At 34.6% G+C, this 27,298-nt stretch overlaps 1 protein-coding gene across 1 annotated transcript in view; it reads left to right on the plus strand.

Annotated features, from left to right (window-relative positions):
• RPGRIP1L (RPGRIP1 like) overlaps positions 1–27,298 on the plus strand; it is an 83,828-nt gene that overhangs the window by 21,684 nt on the left and 34,846 nt on the right. Inside the window, exons 9-20 of the mRNA XM_049806740.1 lie at positions 104–209; positions 3,925–4,071; positions 6,423–6,496; positions 10,518–10,657; positions 15,164–15,270; positions 15,498–15,548; positions 16,754–16,933; positions 17,582–17,699; positions 18,692–19,144; positions 20,681–20,832; positions 23,150–23,516; positions 26,696–26,910. Of these exons, the coding sequence (XP_049662697.1) occupies positions 104–209; positions 3,925–4,071; positions 6,423–6,496; positions 10,518–10,657; positions 15,164–15,270; positions 15,498–15,548; positions 16,754–16,933; positions 17,582–17,699; positions 18,692–19,144; positions 20,681–20,832; positions 23,150–23,516; positions 26,696–26,910 (2,110 nt within the window). The remainder of the gene's footprint in view (positions 1–103; positions 210–3,924; positions 4,072–6,422; positions 6,497–10,517; positions 10,658–15,163; positions 15,271–15,497; positions 15,549–16,753; positions 16,934–17,581; positions 17,700–18,691; positions 19,145–20,680; positions 20,833–23,149; positions 23,517–26,695; positions 26,911–27,298) is intronic.

The following is a 27,298-nucleotide window of genomic DNA, read 5'->3' on the forward strand; positions in this document are numbered from 1 at the left end:
GCTGATGGGCAAAGGATTTCAACTTTTCACAACAAAAATAATAAGATAATTAATTTTGTATCTTTAAGCTCATGATGCATTTCTTTTTAATACAATTTTGAAGGCTAAACATTCGGGACAATGTGGAAATGATCAAGGTCCGTAAACAGCTGGTTGAGAAAAGCAATGCTCTTTCAGCAATGGAAGGAAAATTTCTCCAGCTTCAAGAGGTAATTGCAATTTGGTCAGTAACATTCCTTTACTCTTGTCACATAAGCATGCATAAATGGAAAATAAATATACACAGTTCTTGACTCTGAGTCAATGCTGGGTACATGAAAATGAACCACATAATACGTTGTACTCAAGCTACTCCAAATGTGTAGCATTTTTTAGTCTTGATTTTTTTTATTTTTTTATTTCCAGAAGGGTCTAGAAGGTCTTAAAGATTTTATCTGCAAGGCCATCCCAGTCAGATTGCGGAGAATGAACTGAGTTGTCTGGCTATCAAAAGAGATTCCTGATAATTTAAAGAGAGGTCTTTGACTTAAATGTACTGATTTACCAAAGAAAGGGTACCAGACCCCCCTCGCTTTACCAGTCTTTGATAAAGTTGGGGAGGTTTGGCTGTTTAGAGTTCTGACGTTAGGGTTTAACTTGTGTTCATAAGTTCATGGAAATTATTTTAGAGGACCACTGTAAGTAATAAATTTTCATTATAAAAAGAGCAGTTTTATAAAAATATCACCAGAACATGCAACTGTGCATAGTTGATTCTGTATAGGTTTTAGCTATAGAGCATTCTTCTGCTTCTTCCTATATATATTTGGAGAACTCCATATGCATACAGAAGAACTCCATATGCATACAGACAGTGGTAGGATGATTATAACTTGGAAATGGGAGAGTTCCTGTGAGTAGGAATCCTACATGAAATGGAGCTCTATAAAGTACCCTAGCCTTATGAGGTGAAAGCACTAGATAGCCTTGTAAACTCCTACTGCTGCCTGCTTCTTGTTATTTTAGTATGCTAAATAACAGTTGTGCCATTAGATTTTTGTTCCATTCCTTTTGCCCCATGTTTTTCTGCTTCTATGTTTTGCTTTGCTTTGCTTTGCTTCCCTCCCCTCCCTTCAGTGTAATACCTGTATCTTCTTTGCCAAAGCAGCTCTTCTGTTAGTAGCTCAGATGGAATTTTTCACAGGGTGAGCTATGAAGAATGTAAATTCCAGGGGAGACAGGTTTCACATGGCTTTTTGTGTTCTTAAGTAGAAAGCGATAAGTAAACTGTTCCATTTTAAATCATATGTGACTTTTTGGTAATTCACAGCAAACGTCAAGTACTTACGCCTCTTTCTTGGCAGCAGCTGAATAGAAACACATGCCTAGGATTCACACTGGTATTTGAAGACATTGTTTCTAATATTCCCAGTGAAAGCTGCGTTTTTGAAAAGGACGAGTGTGTTTTCAGTCTCTCTTTTTTTTTTTTTTTGACAAGATAATGGATACAATGGTTTTCCCATTCCCAATCATTTGAATGTTTGAAACATGCATCTTCTAAATGTGAATAACTGTAAAATCCAAAATTTCTAGTTTAGATGCCATGTACTTATCAGCAGAGCAGTTTTTATGTTTATCTTGATGATTTTTTTGCCCATTAACTTCACTATCATTTACTTTCAGCTTCTACCAGTTGAAACCTGTGTAATTCCTCCATGTTCAGCTTTAACTTGAGTCAGCCCAAAATGTGAAACCATAGAATGATAAGAGCCTATAATCCTGCTCTATCTAATGATACTGTAGTTGAGCTTGCTACCAAACCTTTACAGGACAGTTTTGTTGATAAAGAGTTTTAGTGTAGCCAGTTGAATGAAGGAATTGTGCAATCCGCTTGGAAGAACAAAGGACTCTGAAACTGTTTGGATTATATATTTGATCTCATTGGTATATTTATTTGCTTTAATTACAGACTGAACATTCAGGATTTCATGATTTTTAATATGAAATATGCTAACCTGTCCAAGTACAATTTAAAATACTTTTTTATAAGGAGTTAATTCTCTTGAACAATTGGTACAACAATTTCACAACTGTAATTGAGAGCAGTTTATGTTCATTTGTGCAATATTTCTAGGAGGTATATATCCATTTTCTTTAAATGAGTTATTTCTAATTGACAACAATATCGAGGTATGTTTCTAAAGGAAATAAAATTCCAGATGAGAAATATTAAACTAAAATCATCATCACCACAATTGTTGCCATGACCCGAGTCTTGGGATACTTTAAGGAGAGCAGGGTAGAAAACAGTTTGTGCATAAGAGAAAAAAAGTGCTGACGGAACACTCAGATAAAGAAGAATATCCAGGTAAAGAATGCATTTTGGTGAAAAATAAATAATAATAATGAGGGTGAAGTCATGGTCCCCTTAAAGTTAATGAGAAAAGTTAATCCAAAATAGTCACTGAAGGAGTAGAATGATGTTGAAGAAAGGAAATTTTTCAGGAGGGTATTTTTAGTGGTTTTAATAAGATGTTTCAGTCGTATAAATGTGATTGTTGAATTTGTTCTCAACTGTTTTAGAAATTAAGGAAAGAGATGTGAAATGGTCTATGAAAGGCAGCTTTGCAAAGGTGGGGTTTGGGGTTTTTTTCTTTATATATCGTGGGTCAAAGTGACAAGTTATTGAAATGGAAAAGAACTTCAGGAAAAAATCAACTGAGAGATGGGGAAGATGAGTTCACTTGGGCAGTTGGAAGGGTTAGAGACTGTAAGGATTCTGATTTTGAGGAGGAAGGAAAGGAATTTTGGAGAGAAATGAAAAGACTGTAAAAGAATTATTTTTAAGGTGTCATTTTTTTAAGTTATTGAAATACAGTTCACAGATATAGGACAGAGCAAGAGGAGCACTAAAGACAGATTGTTAAAAGTTGATGAGTAATATACTTGATTATTTTTCTGAAATAAGACTGACTGCTAATATTATTTATTCTCCATGATATTTTTCTTACTGAGAAAGGAGATATGAAAGGCTGAAGATGAGGTTGGTGATTGGGTTTTCTGTGTGTGTTTTGTTTGTTTCTAGGATATTCAGACTGCATATAAACCTAAACAATTTCTACAGGATTCACATTCAGCTTCTTCATTTAACTTCTTTGTAGGAATATTATATGGAAAAAATGAAGCTAACTTTTTTCTGTGTACAATCATTAAATGTTATCTATACTCATACATGTATTTGACATAAATTTTCATATAATCATTTTATTAAAAAGGAGATTGGCTTTTGGGCTGTTTTGTTCTGAGTCATACTTTGAATGTGATTTACATTGAAATTCTTAATGAATGAGGCTTTATTAAAGCCTTGTGGAATGTAGACAGTATAACTTTAATATTCTGGAAATAGAGGTTCTATCAGCATCTTCCATTTAATATTAAAATTGGTTAAATGTGCCTTAATACAATTCATTGAAGTAAATTAAAATTTAAAAGAAATCATAGGTCCCTTGTTAAATTAATGCTAGTAAGAAAATAGAATTGAGTGCATTAGGATTATGAAACAATTATATATTTACAGTTAAGGGTTAACAGAGCTGTGGCAAGCTCTGTGATTAACATAACTGTGGTCAACATTCATTTTTGCTTGCTACTGCAGTGGTTTTGGTCCGCCTGTCTAACCACTGTAACCACAGCAAAATCTTTTAATTGCTTAACAGATGTATTTCTTGGTCTTTTTCATCATGACTGAACTGAGGGTTTAATGTTTGTGAGAGCAACGAGAATGCCACCTTATCCTGACCATGCATTATGAAAATTACTTAGTTCAAGAGTGTCTCCTGTTGACCACATTGAGAATATATATTAAATAGTACTGTGAGAGACCACTGTAACATTTTATTGTGATTTTTTTTTTCCCCCTGGATTTTCCTTCCTTCCTCTTCATAGAACCAAAAGAACTTGAAGACCAGCCATGATGCTTTAATAGCAAAATGTGATGAACTGAATCTACAGCTTAAAGAGGAGCGGTTAAAGTGCCTCCATCTTGAAAAAGAATTGCAATCAGTAACTATTTCAAACCGAAGGACAGAGGAGGTGAGATTGTGTTCAAGAGAGCTAGAATCTCCTTTAGGTAGTACACATAGTTAAGGGAAAAGTTAACGATGGGTGTTGCGAATGAGTAATTTGGACCTCTTAAAGAATGACCGTCAAAGGTATTAGCAAAAAGTGATTTCATAGGAATTTATAAAAGTGTCACTTCACAAAGTTTGATGGCAAGGTTCATTCTTTACTTAATACATGGATGAGGTGTACAAAGAAAAATCAAGTTAGAATTGACTTTTCATGATTTGCACAGAGACTGGAGATGTAAAAAGGTAGGGGAGACCCTCCCTTGAGCCACGAGGTTCAGAGAAGACCCCCCTTGCTTTCTAAACTCCTGATGCAGCTTAGGTGCAGCTGGATCCACTCCTAGTTCCAGACTTGGGCAATGGTTTATGTCTAATGGAAGGTAAGGAAGACCCTCCTGGTCAGTCATGATGTTCAGAGAAGACCCCCTTGCTTTCAGTCATGATGTTCAGAGAAGACACCCCCCCCTTGCTTTCTAAACTCCTGATTGAGCTGAGGTGCAGCTGAATCCACTCCTAGTCCCAGGCTCGGTTAATGGTTTATGTCTAAAGGGATTATGTGTGTAGCAGCGGTGAGGTTCACTCACAGTTTGAGGTGAATTGAGAAGATTTAGCAGAATTTGATCATTTTAACATTTACAAAGTGATTCAATAGAATTTACTACAATCACAACAGTGACCTAGTTATAGATTCGAGAGGGCGATATTTATACTGTACTTGCTATAGGATACCTGGGTTAATTCACACACGTGTGCTCACAGACACTAAGATATACATATACAAAGAAAGGTACACCTGTTAAAAATTCCCCTCTAGTTCAGTGAAGTATTCATGTCAAATGTCTTGGCATTTTCTCGGTGGCCGAAGAGTTGAGCCTCAAGGAGTGAAGGGTATCAAACCAGGTCCTGTTGTCAGCTTTCAGTGATGCTCCTCTGATTTTCACAAACTGGAGAGTTTGTGAGCTCTGAGGCGTCCCCCTCAGAGGGAGATGCTGGTCACAGCCCACTGCGGTCCAGGAGAGCTCAAAGGGCCTGACTTAGGACCACTGTTTATAGGTTTGCAAGACGATTGGCTTTATTCATCAGCAAATTACTGGAACTCCAGTAACACTGGTCCCATTTCACTTGAGCTACAATCCAGGTAAGGGATGTTCCAAGGCTGTCAGGGGATGACTAATGATTCCTACTCTTGTTCCCTGCCTCAGCCAGGCAACAGGAGTTCTTGGTGCTGTCAGTGCCACTCCCCACCTTAGCCATGCAAGAGTTCCTGGTACAGTCAAGGGATGCTTGACTGCCCAAATCATTACACAAAGGCCAGGGCCTAATGGGAATTCCTGAGATTGTAGAGCAGCCCGGGGGGAGAGGGGAGGAGTGCACCACCGCAATTGGATACCTTTTAATTGCGGAGATGTGAATAGACCTTTCAAACATATTTGGAAGACTGACCTGGTAATATATATACTTCTGTCCCATTAAAAAGAAAAACCTGTGGCTGCTGCTTGCATTTCATAGAATCATCGACCATACCTGGTCCTCATGCACTTAATCACTGCACCACTGTTTGGACAATATTTGAGGTTAAAGCATAGGATTTCATGTCAATTCTGACACTAAACAACTGGTCTGTTAGCCAGAAAAAAAAATCATAATACTTGTTTTATTGATCACATATTGCTAGTTTTTTAGTAATATTTCAACCTGGTTTAATTACAGTACACTGTAGTATTACATTTTACTCAGACGTTCAAATCAGTCACTTCTATTTCTTTGTCTAGTGGCTCTCAGAGATTCGAGTCATCGCTAACAGTCACCCAGATATAGGGCTAAAAATCAAGTGTTTTATTCTTCGTTCTCTTCAACATCTGAGGAGTTTCCTACATTTTGTAGTAACTTTAGTTTTACCACCTGGTTTGCCTGTTTTGAGTGTATTTTACATGAACCAAGTTTACCAAGGTTACCTCATAGATATTTCCTCCAAACTTTTAAACTATTGTAATGCACATGGGATATATCTTCTGGGTTAAAGCATCTCATATCTTTAAAACCATATCCTGCTTTAGTGAGTATTTTGAAAGCAAGGACTTGTTTCTATAAGGTCAAAAAAAAAAAACTTCGTATACATGAAAAAGACTGTCTGGGCCAACTGTAAATCCATGTGATGAAAACAAGTGTTATTTTGAAGCTTCTAGAAGACTATTGTATAAAAAGAACAAATAAAAGCCTGAAAACGCCTACAAATTATTAACAAATTGTCTTTACACATTCACTGTAATTTCCTTCTGTGCCGTGCATTGCTTGAAACTTCCTTCTTCATTGTAGTTACAGGAAAGAATAAATGATCTAGAAACAGAGAAGGAACTCTTGAGGGAAAACTATGATAAACTGTATAACAGGTAAGTTATGGTTTCTGTATATAAAAAAATTGATCCCTGTCCTCTTTAATAGGTCTTTTTATACTGTGTGCTTGAGTGTGCATATGCATACTGTGTGTTTGTGTACAAGTGTAAATATATTCATGCTACAGTTTGTCATATCAGTAAGTGTATATGGAAACTTTGATGGTGTTCTGTCTGTATTTCATCTGTTCTGTTGAAATGGAGCAGCTTCCATACTTGTTCTAATACTCTCGAAATAGTAGATTACATCTTTTAAAAAATCTAATTAAAAAAATAAGTAAAGTCACTTCATTTTGAACATCAATGCAAACACTTCTTACTTGAATTTCTAATAATTTCTTTTTTTAGGGTTATTGTTGAAAGAATAATACATCTAGGTAGACATATATTCCTTTGGGTTTATTTTTATTTTATTTTATTTTATTTTGGAAAAGGGGGTGTTTGAACTTTTTGTAAGTTCTTCCAGCACTTCTCAGTGGACCTATGTAAAGTCTGATATTTGACAGCTTCTCCAATGTTTATTTTTGAGGAGTGGTTGGTTTGTTTTGGTAATAGCTACCATTTCACTTGTACTGGTTCTGCCTGAAGTTTTTGTATAGGCTCATGTGAGTTGTATAAATTATATCAGCAGTGCTGAAAATGAAAATACATTGCCAGATATGATTCAGAAATTCTCTGGTACAGAAAAGAAGTGATTACAGTCAATTGCCACAAGCATATTAAAGGAAAAAATTACCTTCAGATGGAATTTTCCTTTTATTGTGAAACCATGTGGTGTTTTACACTGAAGAGGGTTAGAAAATAAGACAAGTGACCTAGAGCTAATAACTGTCTCTGAAAGTAGGTAAAATGCTTGAAGTCTTTTCTGCAATCAAAATTATTTCTCCTCTTAAAGATTGTTTGGTTTGTCAGTGTGATGTCTGTCAAAAAAAGTGCCAATGACTAAATACAATGTGAGTGATATCAAATGTTGTCTATAGTATTCTTACAATATTTATTATACCTTTTGTACTTTCTACAGTGAAATTAAAATTTATAATAGTAAAAAATGGTGAGTGCAAATAGCTTAAAACATTTTTTTTACATGAGATGTAACAGTTGTATAATCACAATATTTAGACTTTTGTATAGGGACAGTTGGTCAGTTGTCTCGCTTAAGTTCATTGTTGTAGATTCCTCCAAAGTCTGACAATGTTATAAATATTTCTGATTACGATTTGTTTTCTCCTCTATCATTATGCAGAGAAATAACTCTTACTAACAGATCAGCTTATAATCTTGGCTTGAAATTTTCTATTCTATTTAAATCATAGTGGCATAACTTACAAAGATGTTTGACTAGATAAATCTAAATATGGTTCTCTCATAACACAGTAATCTACAATATGGCTTTTCTTTTACCTAAAATGATGTGTCTGTTCATATACTCCCATTTAAACTTTGATTCATGTTTCATAATTCTATGTTACTAAATAGGTAACAAGAAATAAGAAAGAGAAATGGATCATTTCATTATAACTAGTGCTTTATGACCAGCTTTTTCTCTTGCCCATTTGAACAATGCAACTTCAGTACAGCTTACCTGTTGCTAGCAGTGAATAGGCCAGTGTCCACAGGTGCCAGATAGGAAAAGAGGCATAACCCATTCTTTGCTAATGTTATTTTTTTGGAAATTCATTTGAAGGTGATGGGATTTTGCCAAAGCCAAGACTGCAGAACTGGATCTGAAAAGTTTACAAAGAACAAGCATGAATTTGTCAGTTGACTCTTATTATTTAGTCAGCATCCAAGAAAACAATTCGTTTGGATAAAAGGTTTGGAGGAATTGTTTTCATATGACCTTGTAATGCAAATCTAGCAATGCTTAAACTCCCTCCAAAGGAAACGGTGCCAGATGTGGTTGACCATTTATAGCTACCCAGATGGCTCCAACTCCAGTGAAATACAGTAAATGTGAAAGAAATTCCACATGAATTCAAGTAAAAATAATCTTAAAATTCAAAGGAAGAAAGCAACAGAAGTGGGCTCAATCCAAACTGACCTAAACATTAGCATTATATAAACTTGGATAAAACCTGTATTCTAAAATGTTCTTCACTTAAACATCTTAATTCTGAATTACTATCATAGTAACTGGTAATGATTTTTCTGCCAGCATAGTCTTTTGAAAAACTGAAATAATGTGTAGCTACATCTTTATGTGAAGTAATTATACCTAAAGGTAACAAATGCACATATAACTAGGTATCATGGTCATTAAAACTTGAAAACATTTTCAGAAGTGTGAAAGCTAAGGGTATTTGATATCTTCTCTTGCTAAGATTTATTCTTTCCCTATGGAAGCCAATCAAACTTTGAAGAGTGGTAAGTCTAAGGAATTATAGAACATACTGTGTCTCTTCTGTACCTATGCAGTATTATGGAAATGACTGTGAGTTCAGTGCATTATATTTGCTGTATATGATCTTCAAAATTATAGCAGAGTGAAGTATATATTACTGTAGGACTTAGAAGCATTGCTTAAGTTCATGCATGCTCTAAAAGACACTCTATCACACTGTAGGATGGTATATGCCTAGAGAACTGTATAAATAGGTGAGATAGATATAGTATGAGAAAAAGACTAAATACAGAGAGAGAGAACTGTTTTTATGAAGATCACAAATCAGGAATATAAACTCTTGTTTATATATAAATATATGTTTGTTTATATGTAAATATAAGACTCCATATACTTTAGAGTCTACAATTCATGCTATAGTATTTTTTTCTTTAATCTTAAGGTCATTCTTCAAATATATTAGAGACAAATGCACTTATATGTCCTCAGAACCACTTTATGTAGTCATTGCCATCAAAACAGGCTATGCATCAATCAGCATGACTGAAATACCTGCAAAGCTATGTGGGCTGTCCCTTCTGCGATATTTCTTTCTTCTCCTCTATGTTTGTTGGATTGAGGCTTTTGTTACATCGATCTCTGGGAGAGATAGATAGATAAATAGATAGATATCAGAAGATTTTTTTTTTATACATTTATATATAAAAAATAACTTTTTTTAGCTGGTGAGATTCACCAAAGTGAACAGTTGAGGACTGACTCTTTTGTTTAAAAAAACCCTACAGTTTCTGGTTTCTCACAGAATACAAAATTGAATAAACTGATTTATGATTAGTTTAAGATGAAGGACATTTTTCCAGTTAATAAGAATGCACTGTCTAAATTATATGAAAGCACATTGCATTGCTTTGTCTTTTTACCTAATGGGAATTATACTGTGAATTATATAAGGTACTTAATTTTGTTTCAATCTGAGTTACACATTTTGTTGTGGTTTCAGCAGTTCTGATTCTGTGTCCATGCAATCCTTGTTGCACATAGATTGGTAGTTTACAAGTAAATAATGTGTTACAGGCAGAAGTAGTTATTCTAATTTCTTTGCCCAGCTCTGTTTTTTATTTCTTAAAGTAGGAGAAACATTACTTTATATGTGCTTCTTAATCAGTATCAGAATTGTTGTTTTACAGTATGAGAAAACTGTTGTCACTTTGTGGTCAACATTTCTTTGAACGGGCAACTGACTTTAGGCTCTGCATGTTTCACAGATTTAAAAGAAATCAGGTGGGTGATCCCAGTTCTCTACATTAAGAGGTTTTGTATGCGGAAAGAATGGTTTTGTCAGTTGTCAGTTGCTGAGGTTTGGAGTTGTGGATTACTCTGGGATATGCATCTGAATTCCTTTTCTAGTCCCACAAATATTGCATGCTGCCAACTTTTCTGACTTTGGAGCTCTAAATTAAGGCCAGTTCCTTTGCTCATCCCACAAACTCTTTCATGTTTTTTAACCGCAGCCTGAGAAAGGCGCCTTGGTTTCAACAGCAGCCGACCAGCATATGTTTACTTAATTCCTAAGACATGATGACAGTGGTCTCTGTGCCACTAAAAGCTTTTTTCTTTATTATTTTCTGTTGAAGCTGATTTCTAGAAGTTTTTCACATGCCACATGTTTTATTGCAGTGTCTTCAGTATGACCCATGAACAGCAATGGAAATTAAAGGAACAGCAACTGAAACTGCAAATTGCTAAACTAGAGACTGCTATCGAATCTGATTTAGCAGACAAAAATGAAATCCTTGACAAGATCAAAGTAGAAAGAGGTATATTTCTGAAATAACTATCATTTTCTCATGATGTAAGATTATCCTGGTTTGGAGTTCAGGTATGTTGCCCAGAAAAATGTAGTTTCTGTTGGTGATTTCAGAGCTGCCTTTTAAGTGTACATCTGAACAATATACTTAAGTTATGACCAGCTATTAAGTACAAAAATTGACCCAATACAGGTTATGTGCTGAGTGAGGATCATATAACTCCAGCTGCATTCATTCTTCTTCCGTTGGGTTAATATTTACTTTTTATTCTTTATATCTCCTCTCCTCTCCATTGAAAATTCTTATGGAAGAGAGGACCATCTGACAGTGACTCTGAAATTATAAACCACTACTTTAATTTCATTTACTGCACAAAGTTACATGAAGCCTATATAGGCCCTTGAAGATGGTTAACTGTCTTTCAACTTTGTGAATTCAGAAATTTTTAATATTTTTAGTACACACTAATTTCTATTTACAGCTTTGTACATTTACAATAATACAGTTTTATTCCCCAGATTGGCACTTAATAGCTTGTTGTACACTTAAACTGGATCACCAGGTTACTATGCTTACAATTTCTGTTGCATTGAATTTGCTGCGGCTTGAGTAGGTGGTGTAATACCCTTCAAGACCTATGTATCTAGTTTTTGATTACAGCTTCTTGTCTTTGACAAAACTTAGGCAGTATAAGTTTCTTCAATCACATACTTGAGAGTATCTGCCTTTGCTGCACATCTCTTTTTTAAGTTCAGCAGGAGAACTGAAGTACTGTTTGTCTTAACCTACTGCCTGGAACTAGTGTAGAAATAGTGTCTTAGATAAGACACTTTAGTACAGCATATGAATCTTTTTTCAAAGACTAAGAAAGATGTTAAATAAATGAAATCTTGAAAGTTCTTAATGCTACAGAAGACGAACATCATCTTGCCTTTTTCCATGTCCTCCTTCAGTATTTTTTGTTTGTGATCATGTAATTTGGAACTGAATTTTTTAGTAGTATTTTTCTGTCCATAACTTCATAATGTGTTTTGTAATACTTAAAAGAAATACATTTACACAGAAAACAGAATACCTTACTTCACATTGTGACTACATTTGCACTTTTTTTTTATTAGAATATGGTATTTGCAGATGCTTTATCAGCTTTCCCCTTACCCTGTTTCCTTTAGTAATTTATTCTTGTGTTTCTTGTCTTTTCAATGTGTTACAGACTCTCAGCCATAAATTACAATAGCTGTTTGGTTCATGTTCATTTTATCTTCCTGACAGTGTTTTTTCATGCAAGTCCCAAAAGGCTGAAATAAGCTAATATGAAATCTAAGTAGAAACAATTACTACAGTAAGGACTGGTGTTACTTATCTCATAAGTTCTTACTGTGTGTATGTCTTTACTTGGTAATATTTATGTCTAAATAATTTTTATTTTTCATTATATAACCTCATGCCTTGCTGCATTTGTTGTTCATAGTTATAGTACTGTTTTACGCAGAGTACGCTATTTACTAACTGCAGTTTATTGACAGTTGTGTTAATGGACAAATATTTATTCTGTGAAATATATGAGTAAAAATTATATTTCAGTCTCTAAATATTGCTCTTCTGTCCATAAAACTACCAAGAAAAAAATAGCATAAATACAGTTCTGGTTTTATTCCATGGGCTAACAAAGAAGGTAGTCCTGTTGCCCTAAGTTGGACCCAGACAAATAAAGGGTTTGTCAAGGAAGATGGTAGGGATAAATATTCTTGTACATGATGGTAGGTAGATTATGGGATAGTAAGCAAAATGGGTCTCAGTTGTCTTGGAAGCGTGTACTTTTTATTTACAGGGAAAGGCAGTGATGGTTTTCTTTTCTTCTCCCCTGCTACCTGGTTGATACTGCTTGGTCTATTAGAACTCTTTCTGTGAATTTATGTAGGAGGTGAACGAATGTGGGGGTTTTGCTGATTAAGATTCTAATTTTTTTCATTTTTTGTTAATATATACAAATATTTAATGTGGAAGACACCCATGCAAGTTCAGATTTTGAATGGGATTGCTTATATTGGCACAATATGTATTTTGGTTACAACTGAGAAGAGTATTATTGCACAGTCCCTCAGGTGTCTTATAAGACCCTTATCAACACAGGGCTATCTGCAACTCTGTTAGTCTGCTTCCACTTATGGCTCTGTAGCCCTTCACGCAAGCTGCTGTGGCAGTGTTTTCAAAAGCCTTTGGGACAGTGTTTTTCTCTCTTTCTTGTGCTGTTACTGTCATAGCCTTGCTACTGAAAACCCTGATGTTGTTGTGATGATGTGTTCTTGTGGGATGTGGTCACCAATGGTGCGAGAATCGCCCCTTCTCTCCCTGCTCTTCTTCCCCTTCAGTTGCAGCTTTTGGGTTAAATTAGGGGAAGCAAGCTAAGCAGCAGCCAGCATGCAGCACCAACCCTGATCTAAGTGTGCTCCAATCAGTGCTGATAGTGTTATAAGTGAAAACAACCAATAGAGAGTTTGAGTGGCTCCTGATGAAAAACTCTTTAGTTATATGGGAAAACTGAATGACAGGACCCTCCTGTCACTTCTGTTCCGTAAAGGCTATTGTGGAAGTATTCCCTTTCCTTCTGCCTCTTTCCCTGCATGTCTCGCATTTTTATCTTTGGTTGGGATCATAGAAAAACAGCCTGTTGAGAATCTGGAGAGGCAACATGGACAGTGCTAAGGTAGACTGAGCTGTGCTATTGACAGATTGGCCCATTTTAGTTCAACAAGCTGTAGAAATTGCCTCTGTTTGAACAAAAGCTAGTTTTCCTTCTAGATAGCATTTACAGTGTTGAAGTTAACTTTTTAAGCAGCAAGTGTGAATGAATATTAAAAACATGTACAAAAACTTCACTGGGTTCATCTTAGAAAAGGAGTGGACTGAGCTTGCTGCTCTTACCAGAAAACTCGTGACAGTGAGATAGAACTACTTGAGGAGGGATATTTTGTCTCCTTATCCCTGGAAAAAGTGCCAGTTCAGATCTCAGTTTATATTGTAGGGAAAAGAAATAACATCAGCATTAGGGGCCCTTTTTCTCTATAGGAGACCTCACAACAGATATAGGCCTCTTGGATGTTATTTGGGAGAGTACAGAAGACTCAATTGCTGTTAAGTGTTTCACCGTCTTTTATGAAGGCCTGCCTTCTCTGCCCATTCACAAGGCTTATTTTAATTGTTCTCTTATTTCCTTTCTAGTTTTAGGCCTTTGTGTTTCAATTATATTTTCTTATCAATTGCACAAATTCATTATGTTTTCCTCATAACTTCAGAGAATTAAAACCTTATTGGTGATTATGGGTTTGAATTGAAAGTGACTCCTGTGCAGTCCCAACACATGTGTGAGGCTATTGTGTATGGGAGCAATGGTATTACAGATGATTCATTTTTAGTGAAGATGTCATTTAATATATAAACTCTGCAAATTTATAACTAACCTGATGTCAATTTTTGAAACATTTCAAAACCCTTGAGACTTGCATCTCAGCCACCTGTTTCCTGTTGAGTTCAAGCCTCTAAACTGAAAAGCTATGCTGTAAAAATAGCTAAGATGTACATCATGCCCTGAGGGTCAATAGAAAAGATGCCAGCATTAAAAAGATATTGTGGACTGTTTTGTTGAAAGCAGTAGAATATATTCTCAGCAAAGTATGTAATGTTTTACCAATCAAATCCCACGAGTGCAGATGGGAATTACAAAGGCCATTACTTGCACATCAGGTTGACAGTTAACATTTATATCATTCTGACATAAAATACAAATTCATAATATTTAAGCACACGGCATGAGAATATAACTTTGCGACTTTCAAAAAACAGGAAAAAAATGGAAGCAGAAAAAACATTATTACCAAGAGAATAAGGAGTTTGGTCAGGGGAAGAGAGTGAGAGACTCCTTTTGGTCCTTAGAAACCTCAATGATTTTGAGAAAAGCTTGCTTTTAAAACTTTTCCATGTGAAAGAAGGTATGTTGTTAAAACTGAATTATTTTGCCTAATCCTTAAGTTTTTTCTCACATCTCCTTGAGAAATCATTGTGGCTGTAGCTATGCATTAGTGGGTATTTGTGTTAAATCTGTGTAACCTCTTACTGATAAGTTTAATGGTGTTTAGTCATTCAGACTGACATTATATCCTCTCTATTCCTCTCTTCCCTCCCTCTCCCCAAAACAGAAAGCTGTACTTAGTTGGGCATATCCTTCTATTTAGAAACACACAAAGTGTAGATTTTTGACACTGTAGGTTTCCTTTTAATGAGAGTAAGAATGTTTTGCCTTTTTTAATCCATACATCTATATCAGGTCAAAGAGGAGTAGTTTTCTATCCCTCTTTTTCTGTTTGTTAATACCAAAGATTTCCCTGTACAAAATAAATTAGTTTCTACATTTTAAAATTAAATTTTCATGCATAAGTTAATAAGAAAAAGCAAGTTTATAATTTTTTATAATTATGTTGAATTAAGTAGAATATTTTGTTCTTTTTCTATGTTAAGACCAAAAGGAAAAGCTCATGCAAGAGAACAAAGACCTGCAGTTATGCTACCTGGAACATAAGCAACAACTAGATGAACTGAAAAATCACATGAAGTTTTTGACCAAGGTGAACTCTATTTCTGTTTAGAATAGGAGCAAAAAAAAACCAAACCCATTCTGTTTTATGCATGGTGCAAATACTTCTTGAAAGTAAAAGAATACAGAAATAGTGTTTATTCATGATATCAAGCAAAATGTCATGTCTAGTGAGAATGCATCTTGTAACTCTGAATGTATTTCTTCAATGTTCATTCACATCTGGTAACACCTTTTCATTAAGTATTTCTGTTTTAGGAAAGTGATGTTGATGTGGCAGAACTCAGTGAAGCCCTCTTGCTTATAAAGGTAACTTACAAAGAAGGAGCATATGGGGGGTTGGAACTAGATGATCTTTAAGGTCCCTTCCAGCCCAAACCGTTCTATGATTCTATATATTTTGCTGCTTTTTTTTTTTTCCCCTTTTGTTTTAACCCTTGATTGACTGTTACATGTCTTCTACACAATGCCTGGGATTTTCTAGGGCTGAATTAATTGTGCATCTTTTAGTGGTTAATGCTTCAAGCTCATATTTTGTCATTTTTCAGTTACAGTGAAGCAGAAGGGAAGAAGAAAAAATTGCCAGGATGAAATCTAGATTTATGTAGAAAATTCATTATAACATCAAAAGTGAATTAAACCAGATGCACAAGAATTATTTGTTTTAAAACTTACTTTTTCTCAGTTAAATGACTTATCATACCATTTTTTTCCTATAATTTTTATTTAAAAAACCATTTTTGTTTATTAATTCTGTAAGTTTTGGGAGCACACTATAAGCATGGAAGTTCTACAATGTGATACAATGATGCTTAGCAACTTCTCTTTGTTTATTAAAACAGAAAAAATGAATATACATAGAAATTTTCAATTTCTTTTCTCTTGCACATAAGTTGTAATTTTATTGTTTACAGCAAAATTGAAAATGAAGTGGGGGCGGGGGGGAGAAATCAGTGAAAAAATAGTTTGCATTGTTTCCACTGTTCCAATGACTTAGGTTTTATTTTCTTGAGGAATTGTTTAGTGTAAATAGAATCTTTTTTTCACTACTGAAATGCAAATGATAATTCTGTAATGATAATGAAAAAAAGAAAGAAGAAAAACAAACAAACAAACAAGCCTCCCCTCCCCCAACCTAGATGACAATTAAACCCTGTTAATAATGACAGAAGCAATGTAGATTTAAGAATAATAATTCAGGTTTTGTACATTCACTAAAGCAGGATTATTAATTATATAAAAGGCAAATATATTAAGGGATTTGTATTTTCATTGGTTAGACAGGAGTGATTGCTTCTGAATATCTCGTACATTTTAATTGGTTCCTGGTAATCACAAGATTACTGAATACAATTGTGACACTTGCTGGACTACCTCATTCCTATTTTTTCTGTTACACAAACTCAAAATTGACAAAGTTATGCTTACTGTCTTATTGTTGTTCCAGAATTGTATCCCAGTGTTACAATTAACCAGGCACAAATACATCCAAATATTTTTCAAATTTGCTCCAGGTTCGAAAGCAGCAGAAGAATGGGGACCTTATGTTTTTGGAAAAAGTAGAAGATGATATCCATAAAGATTTAGAACACTCCATGCGGGAGCTGCAATTAACACATGCAGAAACAGTGCAAGAACTTGAAAAGACAAGGAATATGTTAATTGTGCAGCACAAAATTAACAAAAATTACCAGGTACTAAACTCTACTCACAGTGGGTAATAACCTGATAATAACATTCTAACATTTGTAGCACTGGAACTTGTCATAATTAAGATTTGCAAATTGAGCAATAAAGCCAGTCTGTTTATAGGTAACCTAACATAAGATTTGCTGGTTTTGAAAGTATTGCTTAAAAAGCTTGAGATCCAAATAACATAACTTTAGTCTTCTAACTCACCTTGATCAGAGCCCTCAAACCATGCCTTCTTGGGATTATCTCGGAGCTCTTATCAGGTCCTCAGAAGAAAAATAGTAAGTGTACTTGGCAAATAAGCTTCCTTTTCCACAACACTCTGCTTTTGCTCTCTTGTGCTGGATTATTGGCGATCATATTTTGACTTTTCATTTAATTAATCTAAGTTTAAAATAACAAAATCATTAAAGAAGCTATTAGGAACATTGTCCTGAAAGAATAGGTAGTCTGGTTTTTTTATAATGTTTTTAGATTTTGCTGAAATTTGAACTGATTGCTGTATTGCTGAATTTAAGATTGCTTCTATTTTTGTGTACTCTAAATGTTCTTTCTTCAAATCTAACTGTATTTTAATTTGTAGCCAAAACATGTGCAACACCAGTTCAGACAAGCCTCAAAAGTCCTTTTTCTGTGCAAATTTTTTTCAGACTGAAGTGGAAGCAGTAACACAAAAGATGGAAAGTCTACAGAAAGACTATGAGTTAAAACTGGAACACTATGTCCATCTTCTTGATATTAGAGCTGCACGCATCAGAAAACTAGAAGGTATCTTTAAGTATATTCTCCTCTAATTTTTTTTACCTTTTATCTCTTGTAAATTATTTTTGTAAATTTGTTCTTCACTTGAAACACTTTTACACTCCTAAAAATAGTAGAAAGGTTAGTTCTTTTATAGAAAATTACCTGTGTTCTGTTTCATTGACTTAAATTGTAAAGTTATCAAACAATATTCAACAAAGCAGTTTATGCTGCAGCTATTGCTGAATAAGAAACTACCGATCTTAATTATTTTTTTTTTCAATAAATCCTGCATTTATGGTGAATCTTTTCTTTTGTTGTCCTATCATTACATAATCATTTTGGTGTTGCTAAAAATCCCGAAGACATGGTATAATATACCTATGGAATATTTCAATATGATGAATTTAAAATGCTGGTTTAATGGCTTCAGCGTGTAAAAGGTGCATAGAAAGCCTGAAATAGGATACCTTACAAACCCCAGTGTCATAACAATTTTCATGCTTTGTCTCGGAGTTGCGTCCCCTGTACTAAAGGACTGCATGATAATTTATGTCCTAATTCTGTAAGCATGTAGTTTGATTTGCTCACCATTTACCACTTGTGAGGCCAGGCAACACGTAAAGGTGTTTGCTGATAGTTCTGTCTACTCAAGATATTACAGAGCTTAAAAGTCAGATGTATTCTTTCCTTCTCTGGCAAATTTAGTTCAACCCTACAACAATACGTATTTTTGCTTGTTAAACTCCCTTGTAATCTGTTATTAATTTTTAGGGGCCTGTGTCTATGTGTATATTGAAGCAGCTCCATTGTGGAGGGATTCGCGATTGTTGTCAGTGTGCTAAATGAGCAGTAGATGTATGATTTTAAATGTGTGATTTCTTTTTTGGTAACGCCTTTAAAAAAGTAACATTGTTAATATAATTGAATTATGGTTTTTTTCCTTTCTACTCGGTCATTAATTATATTTGTTTTTTAAACATGATGGTCATCTTATAGCTCTGTTCTATTTGTTGCAGCCCAACTGAAAGACATTGTCTATTGTACAAAACCACATAAATCCAGACCAGAAATGTTGCCAGGTGATCAAGTGGATGAATTTGATGAAACTTTACATTTAGAAAGAGGAGAGAACCTTTTTGAAATCCATATCAGCAAAGTGATCTTCTCTTCTGAAGCTATGCATGCTTTTGGTGACCATGAACCTGCAACGTTTTGTACTTACGCATTCTATGACTTTGAACTTCAGACAACCCCAGTAGTTTATGGGCATACCCCATCATATGACTTCACTTCTCAGTATCTTGTGCAGGCTGATGACTGCTTCTTGCACTATATACAGCAAAACAGTATCACGCTTGAGGTTCATCATGCATATGGCACAGATTATGAAACAATTGCTGCATGTCAACTGAAGTTCCATGAAATCTTGGAAAACAATGGGAAGATCTACAGCACAGCAGATTTAGTTGGTAATTAACATATCAAAATGTATTCTGTTTGATGCAGTGTTGTGACAGTTAAGTAACGTGTATTTAGCCAACAATGAATTCATGTATTACTATTTCAAAAGGGGAAAAAAAGGGTTTACACAACATATTTCATGTTGGATGTGCAGCATGTTCTGGTGATTCTACCAACAGCTGTGGGAAAGCTTTCACAGGTGCAATTTTGCCCATAATGGCTGAGCACAAAGATGGTGTTAATATAGAGATCCTGAAGTACGTGACGTTAGACGTATGCAACAATCTTGTCTAAAAATAGCAAGTGATTCTTTGTCTTCTATAAAGGTTACTTGCAAAGTGTTACTACTACATATGTAAAGAAATTTAATAAAAGATGGTATCACCTTACTCAACAGAATTATACAAAAAAAACATGAAGAACAGTAGTTAGTAGAACAGTGTACTTGATTGCATTGTAGTACTATACATGTATTAGAATTTCTCTATGAATACTGTAGAGAAGACATTTTAAAATAAGACTGATTTTTTCATTTTGCTTTATTATTTTATATATTGTTGTGTTTTAGTTGTTTAATGCAAGTTTCATTCATCTTCTGAGACTGTTATTGATACAAGGGGGCCCTATTTACTTCAACTTCAGTGAAGTCTTGTAATATATTTAAATGAAATTAAATTATTTTACTTTTGCATGTGCAATTTCCCTGTTTGGCAGAATATACATTAAAAATAAAAACATTTCTGCATTATAAGACTATCAGACATCAGTGCTTTATATCTGGCCCAAATGTCACAAATACATTGCCTCATTCCTTATAAATAAAGGAAGAAATGGTAACGGTGGTTGTAATTTAAACTGGTAAGTCAGTGGTCTTCATATGATAGTCGTAAGGCATCAAAAAGGTGCAAATTACGGTGATTATGGTTAATAATATTTCATACAGTAGCATAATCTAGGGGGGAGTTGGATTAGGTTGTGTGCATTATTTTGCTTTTAATTTAATTCATTGATTTAAAATAATTTTAAGATAACCCAGACAAGCCTGTTTTAAAAAGTACTTAATATTCTGTGCTGCTTAATTTTTTCTTTTAGATGTATCAGAACAGTATATTTGGAGACCTCTAACTACTCACTTCTGTCAAAAATCTGGTTTAATAGGCCATTATAAAGTGGTATTTTTGCCAGTAATTTAAACTGGATACCACTTTGAGACATTTCCAACTGTTGACATATAAAACTGTCCTAAGCTTTATTTACCTTAAAGAGATTAAAATAATGAACTTGACTTGACTCTATAGCTTGGACAGTAAATATTGCAGATTAACATGTGAAAAAATGGTCATGTTTTGGCTCATACATGTAGAGCCAGAGGAGCTGTTATTTCTGTTTCTAACATGAACTGCACATCTCATGTCACAAACACTGTCATAATGCATAATCACAAGATAACTAATCTTTAATTTGTGGCATTTCCTAGCTTTTGACTGAAGTACTTTAATGCTGAAAAGAAAATTAATGCAATCCAATATGTATTTATTCCTTAGGAATCAAAGGAAACATTCAAAATTATGGTATCATAGAATACTGGATCAGCTTACGAGTTCCTATGGATCAAGCTATTAGTCTCTACAAAGAGAGGTCAAAGGCCCTGGGGTATATAACATCCGATTTTAGGGAATGTGAACAACCATCCCAGGTACGTTTGGGTTTGTACTTCATAGTTTTGATATAATAAACTGTTCAAAATTACTTTTTCAGTTCAAATAGTTTACTTCAAGTCTTGATATGTTCAAGGTTAACACAGTTAAAAGTTCTTGAACTGGAAAATATCTTTAGCAGTTGAATGACGTGTTTTTCATAGAAAGAGGTAAAGAACCAGTTGAATTATAGCTTTCCTGAAGAGACAGTCTTCAACTTCAGTTATTTATTTTTACTAAATTGGCGCTGGAATCTTTGAAATTATTATATTATATTTTATTTTCTTAACCTATAAGTGCCAGATTTAGGTAATGTTTTGTTCTAGTACAATATTCACCAATGTTAAACCAGCTGGGTGTCAGATCAGTATAACAGGTGAAGTGGTTGTTCAGAAAGGTCTCAAAGTTCTTAGAGTTTGAGTATTATGAGTTCAAGGGGTGGTGGTGGTTGTGTTGTTTGGGTTTTTTTGTCTGGATAACGAAGAGAATTTTGATACTATAATGCACTGTATAATCACATTTAAATAAGGGTCACAGGCAGGAAAAGAAGGGACTTTCAGGCATCTTTAACAATTCTTTAAGAAATAAAAAAAACAGGTTGAAATGTATAAATTAAAACACTTCAGAGTTTCCAACAGGCAATTGTTTTATCTATGGCTATTTAAATTACTGTAAGAATGGAGTAACTTTAATGTCTTATATTGTTCCATAATGTAAATTTATTTTATACTAGAATCTCAATGGATTCCATGATGTAATCTGAGAAGTATGTTAAGTGTATGAATTCTATTAAAGATCAGTGTAGGCATTTTCAGAATAAATTTGTGTTTGATAACATTCACTTTAAATGCGATTTTTAAAAGAATCAAAGGTATTTTTAACTAACTCACAAAATCTGGCCATTGTTAAATGCCCAAATCTGTTATTTAGTTTTCTCTATTTTTTATTATGTTATTTCTAGCTGTGTTACCAATCCAAACACAGTTGAAAGGTAAGACATGTGGAACAGAACGTTTTGTTGTAATTATTGTAAAATTGCAAATTCAAACATGGCAACTGAAATATACTGATCATACGGGAGAAAATAAAATAGGAAAAATGGCAGAAATGAAGAACAGCTTCTACAGAGGTGTTTGAAACACCGCAGTTTTGAGAAATGTTTCACAGCAGAAACTGAAAGTCATATAGCTACAGCAGATGGTTACATTATGTTAAGGGTTCTGTCACTCTGCTGCTGCAAAAGTAGCTTCAGTTGCATTCCAAAATTTAAGCTTTCAGTAGTTAAACATACATATAAAATTTTCTGTCCTGTATAGTGGCAGAAATCGTGGAAACATGAACTGTGCATAAACTGCTATAATTCTTTTTTTCCAGTTTTATATGTAGCCAGAAATAGTAGTCTTAAGGTTGCATATTAAGGACTTAAACTGTCATGTTTGGTTTTCTCATGAACTATTTCAGTGTGGATTATTTAATCAAAATATTTAACATTTTATCACACAAAATCAAATTGATACATGTTTACCTATATACCAGAAGACAAGCCAGATAATTACGTACAATTAATGAAAATAGCTATGACTTATTACCGTAAAAAAGGAGAGCCTTTTGAGATCAATATTGATGGGGATTACTCCCTTAAGATAGTCATATTATTTGTTTTCTTTGTTCTTTAATTTTTATTAAAATGAATTTCCCAGTTTGCCAACTATGGGTTCTACAGTATGTACAAGCCATGCTGATAGGTAATTCAAAAAATTTGTGATGTCATTGAATTTTTTAATTTACTTCAAACATTTATTATTACTCTTCAGATGCTTATTTCTAATTTTTGTGAATTATTTTTATGTAGGTAAAGGTTTTGGAGGAAGAAAAAAATCAGAGGGATCTGCAGTGCAGTTTTAATTATCGAAAAGTAAATATATAAAAGGGACTACAGTTATAAAAATTTCTTGATACAGAATAGTTGCCACAGTCAGAATCCTTAAGTTTAAAGTGGCACTAGGTATGAATCATTCTTAAAACTGTGATCTCCTCTGCTTTGTAGATAATCAAATGACAAGGAGATCATAAAACTTTAGAAGAATAAAGCAAGCAATAACAGACCTGAAAGGATTAACCTCTTATTTCCTTATACCAACAACCCAAGAGAGATGTCATTGAATTTATAGAACCAGTAATATTTTGACCTATAAAATTAAACAGTAGTTGGAGTGTCATTGAAATAATCAGTTATTTGTTCTATTTATACAGTTCTTAGAGTTCACCAGCATAAGAATTCTAATGTTTTTAATTTAACTTCTTTTTCATTTAAAGCAGCAGATACTCAGAACTGCCCAAGTCAGCACTTCAACAGATGGCAATTTAAATGAACTCCACATTACAATAAAATGTTGTAACAATCTACAATCCCGAAAAAAACATCTCCAGCCAAATCCTTATGTTGTCTACAAGTTCTTTGATTTTGCAGACCATGATACTCCCATCGTTCCTAGCAGCAACAACCCACAAATAGATGACCATATGTGTTTCCAAGTGCCAATGAACGCAGATTTAGACCGATACCTAAAATCACAATCCTTAACCTTTTATGTGTTTGATGATGGTGAAATGGAAGAAGGTGCTTATGTAGGGAAAGCCAGTGTGCCTCTTATTTCTTTAGCACATGACAGATCTATCTCAGGTAAGAATTAGACTTCTTTAAACTTACCAAAATCTTTAGTTCCTATTTTGTATCTCTTTAAACCTCTTTAAGAACCAAACTAAAGAAAGGTTCTTCAGAGGTATCTGGACAGGCTGGATCAATGGGCTGAAGCCAACTGTATGAGATTCAACAAGGCTGAGTGCTGGTCCTGCACTTGGCTCACAACAACCCCATGCAATCCTACAGGCTTGGGGAAGAGTGGCTGGAAAGCTGCCCACTGGAAACGTGATACGACAAGAGGAAATGGCCTCAAGTTGCTCCAGGGGAGGTTTAGATTGGATATTAAGAAAAATTTCTTCACTGAAAGGGTTATCAAGCATTGGAACAGGCTGCTGCCTAGGGAAGTGGTGGAGTCACCATCCCTGGCGGTATTTAAAAGACACGTAGATGTGGTACTTCAGGACATGGTTTAGTGGTGGATTTGGCAGTGTTAGGTTTATGGTTGGACTCAATAATCTTGAAGATCTTTCCCAACCTAAATGATTCTATGATTCTAACCCCCCTTATCATTCATCTACTGTTCTTTTCTGACCCAATTTTAAACTTCAGTGAAATCCTGGAAAGAAATTCTGTATCTCAGTGTTAATTAAGTCATAGCTAGTGAAAAGTCTGTGTCAGAGTTTTGAAACTGATGAATGATTTTTTAATATAAACGTTAAACTTCAGACATTAGAGAAAGAAAAGACCAAGGGAGAGGGAAAAGTTTCAAATATCTCTTTTGTTTACTAAGACAGTACTAACTGAATGTTCCAGCACTGTTGCATTTTAACTCAAATTTTAGAGTGGTGTTTGGTTTTATGATTATCCATCAACTGCAGTGAATCTGAACAGGATGCCTGTACCTCACAGGGTGAATTGCAATAGTAGGATTTTTTTCTGCTCATAACATTTTTCTGAGATTTAAGAGAAAGCAGTAAATATTTTCTTTAAAATCCACAAGTTAAAAAAAAAAAAAAAATTAAATCGAAGGAACCTCGTGTTCCAACATTCATTTATCATGGTCCTAAAAAGAGTGAAAAGTCTTTTAAATCCTTTTTTTGTTCTCTATGCTGGCCCAGGTATGGAATAATTATGATGTGACGAATAATTATAATTTGAATGATGTATCACTCTAGCACTGACTAAATTTAATTGCTAATTAATTACTGATGCTTTCTTTTTTGTTAACATTTTGGCAATCTGTTTGCATTTGTCTTTTACCAGTTTTTTGCCTTGAGAAGCCTACCAAATTTACCAGTTATATTTCTCGCACTACTATATTATGAGTATATTTCATTATTAGGTAGGAAGGCCTTGTTAGTCTTAACATCAGGTGGGAAAGGCTGGCTGAAGCCTGACTTTCAAAATGTACTGCTTTCATAACTGACAAGAAATCTGTGAAACAAAACCTGTAGGTGTCTTGAAATAACTCTTGAAAAAAAAAAAATAAAAATCAGGTGTTTTTCTCTGGTTCAAAAGTAACTTGAAAATATTTGATATCTTCTCTTACTTGTCCTTTTCTATGTTCTAATGATAAAAAAAATGTTTCCTGGCATATGCATACTTTTTCCTACCTCCTTTTCTTCTGCTGTTATTTCTTTTTCTTTTTTTCAGGACTGATATGTTAATTTAAAACACGGTTTCTTTCTCTGCACGGCTTCATTTTTTTTTTTCTCATTAGTTTCCTTTTATAGTTTTGGCTAATGTACACTTAAAATAAATAATCATAATAATAAATTAGAATAATAAATTGATATGAGAAATCAGCCTCTTCAGCAGAAAAAACCAACAAAACAGATCGAGAGCTATACTTGGACTCTTAGAGTCATTGTCAGCTGGAAGTCCTGATATGATGTAGTCCAACCTCCTGACCCAGTTAGAGCAAGTTGCTCAGGACTTTGCCAAGTTAAATTTTGAATATCTCAAAGGGCAGAGATCATCTAGTACCTGTCTGGTCAACCTGTTCCAATGTTTGATCACCCTCATAATAAAAACTTTTCCTTACAGAGCTTGGATTTTCCCATGTTCCAACTTGTGTCTGTTGGCTGTCCGCCTTCGGCTGTGCACCTCTGGTTCTGTCTTTTCCACACCCACCTATTGGGTGGCAATAAGATCCTGTCTAAGCCTCTGCTTCTGAAGGTTGAACAAATCCCTTCTTTCAGCCTCTTCGATGTCTTGTGCTCCAATGCCCTGAAGCTCTTTGTAGCCCTCCACTGGACCTGCTCCAGAATGTCAAGGTCTTACTTGTGCTGGAGAGGCCAGAACTGAAAGCTGTATCCCAGGTGCCATCTCATAGGTGTCAAATAGAGAAAGTGTGAAACTTCCCTGGACCTGCTTGACTGCATTCTTGCTAATACAGGCCAGGGTGCAGTTGGCATTCTTTGCTGCCAGATTGGCTGGCTTATATTATTTTTGTTGAGTAGGACCAGCTCTTTTCTGCAAGGCTGCTTGTGGCCAGTCAGCCCCCAGCCCGTACTGCTGCTTGGGGCCATTCCTGGGCCAATGCAGGACTTTGCATTTGCTTTTGTTGATCTTCATGGGGGAGGTTTCCATCAGCCCATTTTTCTACTGTGTGAATAGCAGGCCTGCCTTCAATGCATCAACTGCTCCCCACAGGTTGATGTCAGTTACAAATTTACTGTGCTGTTTATAATATAAAAGCTGCTGAGTAATTATTTCATTGTCAACTATAAGACATTCATGAAAATTTTAAAATATGATTCTATAATTATCCCATATAAATGGATAATAGGAAAAAATGTGCAAGTGAATTTAGGATGTTTCTTTGTTAAAAGATTTAGCAACTCTCAGATTTTTAAAACCCTTACATTTTCTTTAACAAAAGTTAGTATTAGTAAAACATGGAAATGTTTTAGTTAGATCTCTTGAAAGATGTCAATAAGAGTTAGTTATCTGGTATTGGATTATCTGAGAAACCTACAGGACATCTTGAATGAACACAGTAATCCAATCCCTTCTAATTCCTGTATTTTTGAATGTCCACAGTGTTATATTGGATATACTTGGATCTATAAAACACGATATTTTGACACTATTTAGCTTCTGAAATGAAGACTATTAAGTTACTTAATTCCTGAATCCCATTCAGTTTTGCATTGTATTTTCTTGTGTATGTATAGAATAAGATAATTTAGACAAGATTTTCATTTTGCTTTCAGGTACTTTTGAACTAACAGATTCTGAAAGATGTGCTACTGGTACCATCACAGCTGAATTAAAATGGAAGTTTGTCTACCGAGCACCAAGTGGATCAACAATGGCTGCAGACTTAGTGAATTACATTCAAAATGAGAAATCAATGGCAACTAAATTACTAGCAGAGGAAAAAACGCAGACTCCAGCTCTGTCTCCTTCTTTTACTTCATCAGTGACAGTAAGTAATTTAACAAACTCACAGAAGTTAAGAGATATAAAAGACCTATTGCAGCAGGTCATTTAGTTCTTCCCTGATGACCAGGATTTGTCCTTACTGCACAATAACGCATAGTACAAATACTTCATATAACCACCATCTTTGACTTCTTTTGGGAAGTGAAATCTTTCTTGTGTCCAAAACTTTTTAAAGTCTTTTATAATGGTAGATAACTGGTTAGCAAAAGGGTGGGGAGAAAAGGTGGGAGAAATAACAAACATTAAATGTCTTCCCTATATATTTAGTGTTCATTAATTCTCTTTCCGATGTAGGTGTCCCACATAAAATGTAGTCACTTGCCTGTGCAACTTCAGGGCTACAGTTGAAATTTATGAGAGTCATTAAATCA

The sequence above is a fragment of the Accipiter gentilis genome, chromosome 7, assembly GCF_929443795.1.
Source record: "Accipiter gentilis chromosome 7, bAccGen1.1, whole genome shotgun sequence".
Lineage (NCBI taxonomy): Eukaryota > Metazoa > Chordata > Aves > Accipitriformes > Accipitridae > Astur > Astur gentilis.